This window comes from Apteryx rowi, unplaced genomic scaffold, assembly GCF_003343035.1.
Source record: "Apteryx rowi isolate R43461 unplaced genomic scaffold, aptRow1 scaffold_828, whole genome shotgun sequence".
In the NCBI taxonomy this organism is placed as follows: Eukaryota; Metazoa; Chordata; class Aves; order Apterygiformes; family Apterygidae; genus Apteryx; species Apteryx rowi.
In genome coordinates, this window is record NW_020451125.1 from 106975 (window position 1) to 119918 (window position 12944).

General features: G+C 34.5%; 1 protein-coding gene across 1 annotated transcript in view; it reads left to right on the forward strand.

The window, feature by feature from the left end:
• SNTG2 (syntrophin gamma 2) overlaps nucleotides 1–12944 on the forward strand; it is a 180830-nt gene that overhangs the window by 22690 nt on the left and 145196 nt on the right. Inside the window, exons 3-4 of the mRNA XM_026089676.1 lie at nucleotides 5557–5613; nucleotides 5713–5770. Coding sequence (XP_025945461.1) covers nucleotides 5557–5613; nucleotides 5713–5770 — 115 coding nt within the window. The remainder of the gene's footprint in view (nucleotides 1–5556; nucleotides 5614–5712; nucleotides 5771–12944) is intronic.

Consider the following 12944-nt stretch of genomic DNA (forward strand, 5'->3'; position numbering starts at 1 on the left):
AGTGGTGCCCAGTGACAGGACGCGAGGCAACGGGCACAAACTGAAACACAGACACTTCCATCTGAACATGAGGAAAAACTTTTTCACTGTGAGGGTGACAGAGCACTGGAACAGGTTGCGCAGAGAGGTTGTGGAGTCTCCTTCTCTGGAGATATTCAAAACCCGCCTAGATGCAATCCTGTGCAATGTGCTCTAGGTGACCCTGCTTGAGCAGGGGGTTTGGACTAGATGATCTGCAGAGGTCCCTTCCAACCTCAACCATTCTGTGATTCTGTGATTCTTAACTTTGTCTTTATGTTCCTTTTTAGCAAATTTCCCTACTTTTGCGTAATTCCTCTTTTGGGATCACAATCGCAGTGGAATTTTTGGACTTGCTGCTCTCGCAGATGTTGAATCTAAAGTACATAGTGGTTACTGCTACAGAGTAGCTTTTCTGCTGTAAAAATCTTAATTAGATCCTTTGTGGTATTCAAGACTAGAGCAGGTATTGCATCTAATCTTGTGAGCTCCATAAGCAGCTGCTCCATGAAGCAGTCACTGATAGACACCTACATTTTATTGACTGCATTATATCCTGGTGTGATATTTGTCTGATCTACATGAGACTAATTTAAATCTGTCATCAGTGTTATATTTCTCATTTTCATCACCTTTTGCACACCTCAGTTACTGTTGTCAACCTAGTGGACTCTTAGCATTGTAATATAGAGTCTTGCTTGTGTTTAGCTTGGAATCCATGGAGATTCTGTTTTATTTGATGAGGTAGTTAGTTTGTTAGTTTTCTTTGAGTCTAAGCTCTTTTTTCTCACAGAGCATTTACTCTGCTGTTTATGCAGTCTATTTTACCTTTCCTATATATATATAGTTTGCATCCTGGCATTACAGTCTTTTTCTACCTGTCCAAAAACCCTTCACTTGAGGATACAGAATTTCTCTGTTTATATCCATAATACAAGCATAGTCCACAATAATGCTCTTCTGTACTTCTTTCCCAGCCCTACAGTTTAAGCCCTTACAGCCTTCCTGAGTTTTAAGTACTAGCAGCTTTGGCTATTTACAGTCCAGACGAAGTCTGTGCCTCCTGAACAGGCTCCCTTTAGTTCAAAAATTCGTTCAGTTTCTGATGAACCTTAATCCATATTACTTGAGTTATCTTCTCAGGAAGGCATTAAAGCCTTGTCTGTCTCCTCAGTCCTGTGGGGAATATTGGAAGTGTTTTGGAGAATCTTACTATAGAAGTACAGGTCTCCAATTTCCTTCCTTGCAATCTAGTTTTTGTCTGTAGGACTTATTTTCTGCATTTCCCTATGTTGTTGGTACCCATGTAGATCAAACTTAGACTCCTTCCTGTTTTTTTCTGGACTGAACAAGATTCCTGTGAGATGTATCACCTTGCACTTGACTATTCAGACTTTCTGGAGTCTTTTTCCTGGAGTCAAAAACCTATCTGTTTGCCTGATGCTCATCTACCACCATTTCAACTCTCTAGGATCTCAACTTTAAGAAAGAGATTCTCACAGCAAGAAAATATATGGCCATCCTCCACTGGGTGAACTACCAGTGGAATTACTTCCCACATCACCAACGTGTTGCATCCTGTCACAAGACTAGACTTGTGGATCCTGCTGCACGATGTTCCTGGAAGTCTTCTCAATGAACCGTGTATATATGCTGTCTTTCCGTGGGGAGGGTACTCAGACATATGATACTAACACAGTAAATTTGATAACTCTCATCATCTTGCATGGATTCTGCCTTCATCTTCTTCTTTAAACAGATAACGTTCATACAAATATTAAATACYTAGAAAAAACAGTATTTAGGCATTTTACATCAGTAACACAGAATTAATTGTACTTTAATCTTTAGGTGCCTCCATTTCTTACTCTGTAGGATGAGGCTACTTGTGATAGGTTTAACTAATTTCATTTATACGGGTGAGCCCAGATATTATAGCGGATAGTACCATAAAAATCCCATGATGATTTTAATAAATCTACATTTAGAACTGAATTAAATCTGTGTTCATGAAATAACATGATAGATCATGGTTTAAATAAAGGTAAAAAAGAAATATCATTTTATTTTAAGGTCTAAAGGCCATCTTATTGTTAAAAAAATGTTCACTATTTTAAATTCTAATTTTGGTTTATCCTAGGAGGAAGGTTTAAAATGTTGTTTTGGGCCTGTAGTCTGAATGTGTCCATTTTCAACTTCGTGTCACTGAAATTTGCGCTATGTTTGTCCATAAGATTCGCTCTTCTTCTGCCAAGGAGGTTGCTTAAAACTGTGCTTGACCATCCCTGAAATATGCTTAAAAAAGCTAAATAGGTTCAAGTCCTGGTATCTGTTTCACTACAAGACAAATCTCTCAAGCTGTTTGGCGTTCTTGTGGTTCTTCTTTGCTGCCTCTCCAATTTGTATGTATCATTTTAAAAATGAGCTTATCGGAACTTGCTGTATTCTTTCAAGTGTGTGCACCACTGCCAGGTGCAGAAATAATTTTGTGTCCCTACTCCTACTTAGTACTGTCCTTATGATGTAGGATTACACTAGTGCTTTTGGCTGTGGTCTTGTGTAGGAACGCAGATTTTTCTCATACTCAGTAGAACTCATGTCTTTTTGCAAAATCACCTTTTTGCAGATAGAGTGCTCTGCTCTGTTTATTTATGGGAGTTGTTTTCCTTGTTACAAGAAGAATTTATCTTTTATTTGTTAGTATTAAAATATGTATTGTAATTTACTTCTAATTGAACAAATCATCAAAATTGCTGTGCACCCAGAATTTGTCCTGTTCATCATTACTTCTCACTTTGTGTCACCTGCAAACATTATTGCAATTAATTTAGATTTTCTTTCAAATCACTAATTTTTTTGAACTTTTTTAATAATCCAGGGAATGTCACTACCCTACCAGAAGCATATCCACTTAATGATGACTTTATCTTAATTAAATTTTGATTTGTAATCTTTTAGTTAGCCAATTTAAATGCATTTAAAATATGCCATATTATTTTGCATAGTTTTATTTTTTTTCATTAAGTCTTTGTTTGGTGTCAGATCGGTGCCTTATGTGGGTTATTACAGCATTGGTAACTGTCACTAAAATTGGAAATTTCATAGCAAGTATTAATTTAACTTGAAAAGCTGTTTTCCATAAAATTATTCTCCTTTAAATTTTTATGAACTGGGTTGACTGCTATTCTGTAATGGCACAGGTGGTTGGTTGACAGATTTATGATCATCTGACCTTTAAGCTCCTGTGATATAATGAAGGCCCATGCACTATTTATATGTTTTAAATATTGACCGAGTTTTAGCTTTCTTCTGTTCTGCAATTATACACTCTTCAGTTTTTGGAAAATTGAAAATCAATAACAAAAATCTATCTTTCGTGAAAATCAGAAGCAGGATTTGGTCTTGTATGACCATTAGTTATGGTCATAATGAATGATATATGAACATGGAATCGCAATACTGTCTCATAAGACATATTTATGCCTACAGTTGAAATGAGTTTGTTTAAATGATCTTGATTATGACACTGTCCAGCTTTTGGTATTTGACTTGGAAGTTTGAATATCTTTACATGTAGAGGGTTCTTTTGCATTTTTTTACATGTAGTTCTAACTTAAAAGTCTGTTATTTAAAAAAAAAAAAAAGGTACATGTGTAATAACTTCTGTCAAAGTATGTTTTAATAGTATTTGAAGCTACATAATGAGCTATGCTATAAGCTATGAAAATATATCAAAATTGCAACAAACTATTATGCAAATAGAATGTTTTGCAGGGCTATAAACTCAATAATATAATTAGTATTATCAGTTGAAATTTATCTGTCAACTGTATAAAATACGTGTATTAGTTATAGTTGAATGGAGAAAATGCCAATAAACAATATTTTGCTTGTCTTTTTTTTATTTTAAAAATGCAAAAGCTATCCTTGCAGTGTATGTACATTTATTGCCAAAAATGCTCAAGTGATCTAAACTGTGAAAGAATTTATTTCATCATTCCTATACAATGAGTTATATTGGGATAATTTTTTAGAGGGAATAAATATAGGTGCAAGGAAACAAAAAAAATTAAATAAGCGGGTAGGATTTATGTCATAGAAAAATGGCCCTTGGGAATGAGTCAATGATTTTAAACATAGAAATCATGTATTCTCACTCAGATTGGATCTGAGCTTTCTCAGTACACATGATTATTTTGATTAAAAGTTTTGATTCAATTCAAAATATTGAAAGAATCAATGAAATAATCTGAAATAGCACATACTTCACTAAAACTGAATTATATGGTCTGAGATTGAATCATACACACCTTTGATATAAATCATTTATCATATGTCATGATATAATAGTTTTCCATTTTTAGCAAAGACTGTAGTGATATAATATTCATGGGCACAGAAAAGATAAATTTTAAAAATGCAAGGAAGTATTCTTAGCTTGTTTTAACTATATGCTTTAGTTTTTACCCTCTTAAAGTCAAACTGAAATGTATGACTTACTCTTTGTAATGACTTGTAATACTTGTAATGTATGACTTGACCTTTCCCCCAAGTCAATATCATCATAAGTCTGCTAAGTTGAGTGTTAGAAAAAATAACTTGTTAAAGTATGAGTATGGGCTTAACTGTTGAAGATCAAAATTCACATTTATCTGAATTGATGAAATCATAAAATGCCCAGTCAGAAATTTACATATAAAAGTAATCTCATATAGGATTTCTGATATACAGAATAATAAGAAAAATATTTTACCTTAAATGTTCAGTAGTTACTGTTCTAGGTGCTGGGAGATGACATTATATGCAGTATTGTTCACATGTTGCTAAAAAAGTCCTGCTCAGCTCTATAATTACTGTCAACAGATGAAGTAAAGATATGTGTTCCATTATTATGGTGTCAGGCACTGAGAGGTACGCATGAATGAAATGTCAAATTCAATATACTAGTAAATATATGATAGGTTACTATAAAAAATATTGATAAATATTTATGCAATTCAGCAGAAAATGCAAGAAAGTAATCATGAGAAGCAGATTGTCACAAAAAGTTTTTTAGCATATCCTGCAAAAAAATTCACATAGGCCTGAAGATATGGATTAGAAAACATTGGTATTTGCAATTGAAAAATGAGCATCTAGAGAAAATAATTCAGCTGTAAAAATATGCATCTCAGATCTCTTCATATACTTTTCTCATGAAAACATTTGTCAAAACAAAGCAAAAGCATGTAAAAATTTCTATCTAGGAAGAATATCACTTCAGCAATAGAAAAAAAACATTAAAAATCTATGTGCAGAATTCACAATATAGAAGAGTTCTGCTCTCAGTGCGAAAGACCTTGATGGTAAGGAATTAAATGAGTGCCTATAAAGTCAGTCTTGAATCATACTTCAGTACTGAACTTGATCACCCAGATTCTAGGGTACCTTTGAGAAGTAACTTTTTTAAAGTTAAAAAAAAAAAGTCAAAGACATTTTATATGCTTGTTCAGATATCATATTTTCACCTAAATTTGTTTTTTCTGCAATTTTTTAAAGCACAGAACTGTTACACTTCGTAGACAACCAGTTGGTGGCTTGGGCTTAAGCATAAAGGTATGAATAACTTCTTGTTTGTTTTTCTTTTAATTTGCAGTATAAATAGTTCACTCCAGTCTTAATTGAGATCTCATGATTAATACACATCTTTTGCAGGGTGGTGCTGAGCACAAAGTGCCTGTCGTCGTATCAAAAATATTTAAAGACCAAGCAGGTAAAATATATGTTTATATATTATTTATTTATATAAAGTATCTGAAAATAGCATCTACTCAGTGTTCTCGCTCTTAGATCCACGCCTTCAGCACTAAGTTTAGTTTGATAGGACCGAGTAGAACATTCTTAGCATTTTGGATTTTTTTCTTTTTTAATATTGCATCTTTGAGACTAGGCAGGCCCCAACAGGGACCTCATTATCTGTTGATAGAAAGAACATCTCTAGGAACTGTTTAAGAGCAGTCAACAAGAAGAGGCAAGTAGTTTGATCTCCGATTGAAGAAAATATTTTTATTCAAGATAATAATTAAGCACATACTTAAGTTCCAATGATATGGAGTCACTATATGTTTGATGAAAAGTGTATGGATAAATGAATTCTACAGTTGAGGCTCTGGAGTAACTTATAGTAATGGGATTTGTTTTGAGGGTTAAGTGCTGAAGCAAGGGACTTCACTTATTGAGGTAACTAAAGAATTCTTTGAGTAAAAGGATGCACAAGCTTAATTTTTAGTTGTTCGCTTAAGTGAACAGGCATATACTTAAAAGCAGATCTGAGAAATGTTTCTAATACATAATGTTTTTAAGAAGATATTGGAAATATTTGTTTGCATTAAAAATATTTATAAATAATTCCCCAAGCAAAGAAAAAAATGGAATAAAATATTTGTAAGTTTCACTTGGAAATTATGTTTTGCTGTGGAATTTGCTTTAATTTTCTTTTTATAGTATTTAAGAGCTTGATGAATTCAAAACACATTTTTACAGAGAAAACCAAAGCATGCACATTTTAGATTGATTTGAAATTTTTTTTCAGTTCTTTTGATTTGGCTAAAAAAACAGAAACTGTGAATTAGCTGACCAGTTCTAGACTTACACAGTCACTTACTTACTTTCCTGAAATGAGGCTTTATATATTGATATACATATGTGTGTGTGTGTGTGTGTGTGTGTGTGTGTGTGTGTGAATGACACCTGAGGGCTGTGCTACCATTCAGAGGGACCTGGACAGGCTGGAGAAATGGGCTGACGGGAACCTCCTGAAGTTCGATAAAGGGAAGTGTAGGGTCCTGCACCTAGGGAGGAATAACCCCATGCACCAGTACAGATTGGGGGTTGACCTGCTGGAAAGCAGCTCTGCTGAGAAGGACCTGGGAGTGCTGGTGGACACCAAGTTGACCATGAGGCAGCAATGTGCCCTTGTGGCCAAGAAGGCCAATGGYATCCTGGGSTGCATCAGGAAGAGTGTTGCCAGCAGGTGGAGGGAGGTGATTCTCCCCCTCTACTCAGCCCTGGGGAGGCCACATCTGCAGTACTGCGTCCAGTTCTGGGCTCCCCAATACAAGAGGGATGTGGCACCACTGGAGCAAGTCCAGCGAAGGGCCACAAAGATGATTAGGGGACTGGAGCATCTCTCTTATGAGGAAAGGCTGAGAGAGCAGGGCCTGTTTAGCCTGGAGAAGAGAAGGTTCAGGGGGGGATCTTATCGATGCATGTAAGTATCTGARGGGAGGGTGCCAAGAGGATGGAGCCAGACTCTTTTCCGTGGTGCCCAGTGATAGGACGAGAGACAGCAGGCACAAACTGAAACACAGGCAGTTCCATCTGAACATAAGGAAATTTTTTTACTGTGAGGGTGACAGAGCACTGGCACAGGTTGCCCGGAGAGGTTGTGGAGTCTCCTTCCTTGGAGATATACAAAAGCCATGTGGACAGGGTCCTGTGCAACGTGTTCTAGGTGACCTTGCATGAGCAGAGGGGTTGGACTAGATGATCTCCAGAGGTTCCTTGCAACCTCAACCATTCTGTGATTCTGTGAAGATGTTTCTGGAAATTGTACCTTAGTTCTATAGGTACTTCATAATCAATATTCGCTTTGGAAGGTGCATTTTGCAGTTTATGAAACAAAAGGTCAATATTAAATCTGAAAATCATAACCTGTAATTTCAGTGCACTTGTAGTATTACAGTTATCATTCACATACTTTAATCTTAATACAGAAAGGTATCAAAATGCAATATATTGTTTTAATTATCGTCTCTTCCATGTAACAGTTCAGTGAATAAACCACTGCCTTAGGATACCACTGATATGAAAATTTTCTCTTCTTTCTTCTACCTACCTCTGGCTGAACGTAGTTCCTTTATCAATTTCAGAAATCTAATCAAATAGAGTTAGAAGTTACTATTTGAATTTATTACCACTACAGTCCATGTAGAAGAAAAAAATTATAATTATTCCATGCAGGCAGATTAGAGACCTAGATCATACATGTTCACTCAGATCATTTGTTCAGGAGAGAACCACCTGAAATCTTTGTGAAGATGGATGGCATTTTGGACTTTGAGTTTGGAGCTTGCTTTTACCATAATGCTTTAGTGTGGAAGCTGGAAAAGCAAGCAGATGGACAGAAGGCATTCTCTGGTCTGTAATACAGATTCACAGTGCATTGAAAGATACTGATTATATTCAGAAGAAAATTCATTCAGATATTTTGGGGCAGAAGCACAATCAAGAATCGTACAGTATATTTGATGGAAAGAGCAAATGTAATGATCCTTCTGCTGGGAGATAGTGTCATATGGAATATGAGAAATTTAATAACATCCTTTGGCAATTTCAGAAAAGTTCTATTTTTGTTCTTTTCGCTGTTGTTATCTTTCTTGTACTGATTTATGAATTAAAGACTTTTTAGGCTATTTTAGGAAATATATCTCTTCTTTCCTTATGAGTCATTTAATGTATATACTTCTGCTATTTCTGACATCACCTCAGTTTATCAAATATGTTTTCCAATTTTCATCTCTACAGCTTTTACAACGTTTTTTTGCATTCTGTAATGGTATGTAATGGAAACTGAGTTACGTATTTTAGAAGAAAAGATTGAAGATAACAGATCTGCCTTTAATTTATTTCTGTATAAAATGTTACATATTCATAACTTGTCTGACTTTATATTATGCTATTCAGCTCGGTAAGCCTTTTACCTGTGTTATTAATCATATGTCTATTATAGCTAACCTTACACCTTAGAATATTGCAATTATGTGAGCAGATTCATCTTCCTTTACATTTTACTGCATTCCTCAAACAATTTATTCACCAAGTGATTAATTAATTTTAAAATGCATACAACTATTTTCACCTGAAAAATATTGTAATCATTCATAAAATATTATCAGGTTTATACTGAGTAACATATAAAGACCTTCTGATACTATTAACCATATTCCTAGAAATGTTGCATTTTTATCAATTAAAGTAGCTTTGCACTGACTTTTAATGGGGTCCTGATTATTCTTGGCTGGTAGAACTTTTTTGTTGTTGTTTAAGAATAAACGTAGCTTACTCGCAACTGTAACTGTTGATTTTGCTACTTGCTTATTGTTACTTAATTCTGTCCTTATACAATAGATGAGTATTTTTATTTTCAAAAGTAATGAACTTATTCGCTGTCATTAGGCATGTATTTCAAATAATAAATAACAGTAGTGACGTAGCATTTTCAAATTTTCTAAAGATAGATTAAAAAAAATAGATGCTGCGTTTCTCATTACCCCGTTTTAGGTGCCATGTGTTTCCTTGAAAAAGTGAAGTTTTAAGTACTTCCATGACTAAAGTTCCAATTTTATGTTTCTTAACTTTCAGTATTGATATTTTTCTATAAAGGCAAAGTCAAATGAGGAAGAACTGATTTACTAAATGTGTGTAAAACTGAAAATATTTTCCTCTAGTACAAATTTATTCACATAATCACACATTCACAAGTTATCCCACTCAACACTATTGGGTGAGACACATGAATTACAGTGAGATGAAACTTTACTGTTCATCAGCTCATCCATGATAACATTCATATGGGCTCTCTTTGCAGGCAACAAATACAAGATAATCTGAATTACATTAAACCCCTTCCCTTAACTAAAAAGGTAACTTTGTGTGTCTTAGTTTTTCTTCACTGACTTCACATTGAAATATTATTTGCTTGGAAATCACTGAAAGAATCACATTGCTAGTAGTTTGGCTTAAGAATCTTATGATGAGACATACAAATACCTGGACTTCTGCAGGAAGTTCAAATTATTTGCATTTTTCTCCTCTTGTTTCCTAAAGTAGGTCTAAAGTGAGTCTATTTTATCACAGTGTGTGTTGACACTTCACACAGATCATCGAATAAACTGTCTATGCAGCTGATGTCACAAACCCACTTGCAACAAGAAAACCATACAAAAGCCTTTAATAATTTTTCTTTTACTCAGTGCTAAGAGATAGATGGACAGAAATTTAACTGAACTTTAAAGCTTTTCCTGTTATATCTTTTGATATACAAAGAACATTTAGTTTTTTAAAAAAAGGAGTCATCCCCAGGACTTATCCAGATGTCTTCTATGTTTTGATATGCGTAACAGTTGTTGTCCACACCAGGTCAGAAAAAAATGGCAAATTTTGGCAGTAATATAGGCTCTCAGAGTTATTAGGCAATTAGTATCAAAATGGTATTTTTTGAAATTGGCAAGAGACACAGAGAACAGCTATAATATCATCTGCCTTCTAAAAGTCATGGCAGGGCAGGAGAAGGTTTGTGTTTTTTAATTTTTTTAAGCTTAAGGAAAGAATTTTCTCCTGTTCATGCTTTTCCTTGATGCCTGTTGGTATGTTTTTGCGATTGTTAATTGCACTTACCCATTTGCCTCCTTTTATTTTTTGGCTTATATAAAATACAAAGCAATATTTGTTTATAAGAAAACTACATTTGTTCCATTAATATAGTTTGCAGTGAAAAATATTATAAATTTGTTGTTGCAGTAGTTTTCCTTTCAAGCTGGATTCAGTGCCAGCCATAYAGGGAAAAACACTTTTATTAGTAGAATGTTCTAATAAACAATTTATTCTGAAAACCTGCTTTTTTGCTTGTATCATCTGAAAGGAAACAGTGAAAAAGCAAAGCCAATGTCAAATACCCATCTGCAAAACAGATTCATCCCTGTTACATTTTCCTGTTTGATGTTTTCTGATTTTTTTTATAATTAAGACTTTTCATTTGAAAAAAAGAAAGTTCTAGCAATTCACAGCAATAAAGCAGACTTTGAAAACATGAGCTAACTGTAAAATCTCCCCTTAAGCTGCCTATTTCTGTAAAAGATCTCATAAAATAGCTTAGATGGTCTTAAGTATCAGAACTAATTACATACTTGCTGATCCTTCCATGGAGTGGAGAATGGGATGAGAGAACAGCCCATGAGGGATTCTCAAACTGAAAATGAGTAGAAAAAGGGATGGGAAATCACAGAGATAAACAGAGCTAGAGATGAATAAAGCAGAATAGGGAAGAAAAATGGTAATAATAGTGGAACAGAGAAAATCATTTTTGTTACAGGACCATGGTAAATATGACCTTAGCAATCTGAAGTATATATGGTTAGAAGTGTCCACCATTTCTTTTTTTCTTTTTTTTTTTTCCCCTCCCCACGGTGGAATCTGACTCAGTTACATTTTTCTGGGTGAGATTCTGCTATCCATGTTTAATTTGGAAGTATTATTATACTTAATTTCCCTTGTAAGTCTTTCTCAAAAACTGCTATGAAAATCTGTTTGCTCTCAGTGTGAGATTCTGTTTGCTCCTCATGAGGCCTGTTTTTTTTTTTGTGTGTGTGTGTGAATACAGTTCCCATCTCACTGTAGCTCCCATCACATTCTAGGCACTGGGAATTAGAAAAACAGTGCTTAGGTTTCTCACAGCAAAAAAGACCTAGAAAATGAGATGGGTTGCATAGAGTATGAGGAATAATTCTGAAAAGAATCAACGTCTGGAAATCAAACTATAGTTTATACTAAATCCTGTTTTCATCCAGGATATCTTTATTTACAACAAATACTTCCTTAATATGTTAATGCCATGTTAAATTAGTTGCATTTTGAACAAATATGCTTATTATTAGAATACTAAATATATTTCTGTATGCACCTTTGCAAATGTTCCTTTGATAGTAACAGCAGTACTCAAGGATTCCACAGTGTATTTCATAACCCAGGAATATGTGTAGTTCTTCTGAGTTAAATATCTTTCTCAGAGCAACAGCTGTTACCTTTTCAGTAAAAAATATCAATTTATTTAGCAATAGTTTACAAGAAATGAAGAAAATCACAATATTGGTATTCTCAGTGAAATAAAGGCAAAAATTAAGGTCACTAGCTAGCATGGAATTTGAGTAGAATATTGAAACAAATATTTCTATCATTGTAAAAAGAGATAAATCATCTCAAATTCCACATAATTTATTGGAAACAAATGAACTCCAGTGTTCAACAGTCTTATATCAAATAGCATAGCTTCTTCTGAAGTATGTTTTTGCTTACCGTCACAGTAAGGCAATAGTTTAACAATAAATTCATGGCTTGAGCAAAACTTACTGACTCAAAAAGCATCACTTTTTGCAGCAGCAGTTATTTTATGGGATCCTTATCCAAGTATTCAGCCAGCCTAATCCTGCTTAGCTTTTGGAATCTGATGCAATTACAGGCTACTGTGATAAGGCAAAAGGCTTACTACCCAGATTTAATTTATGGTAATGTAAGGTCAAAACTTGCTGTGTTTAGATATAGTTTTCTCCCCTTTTTCTTGGCAATGTTACATCAGGTAAGTCTTTCTCATGCTTTTACAGATTCCTGTGTTTGCCTTCAAGTTGCCTCTGTATGTTTAGCTTCTGTTTGTGTAGCTTCTTAGTACTGCAGTAATCTTGAGACAGTAAATAAATAAGAGCTATAAAACTCTATTTTGAATTACGTGCCAGTGAAGAGGAGGAGGGAAACAGAAAGTAAAATTAAGCAATCCATAGTTGGAATACAAAGCCTACATTTGTGCTCTYGGCTTTCTGATCACCAGAGTGGCACTAAATCACACTTATTAATTGCATTAATTTCTTCAAATGATTTAACATTTTTGGTATGCTCCCGCAGATTCTCCTGTTGTAATAATTGCACGTTTAATTAGTAACAAAATAATACCTTTCACTTGCAAACACAGGAGTGCCAAGTTTTTTGGTATAAATCATGGTTTCCCCAAATTTCCCATATTACTACTACTATGAGCAGCAACATTAGTAGTTGTATTTTGACTCATGCACATATTTAGTCTCTATCCAGCTAGGATCCCAGCCCTGTGACCTGRCTTT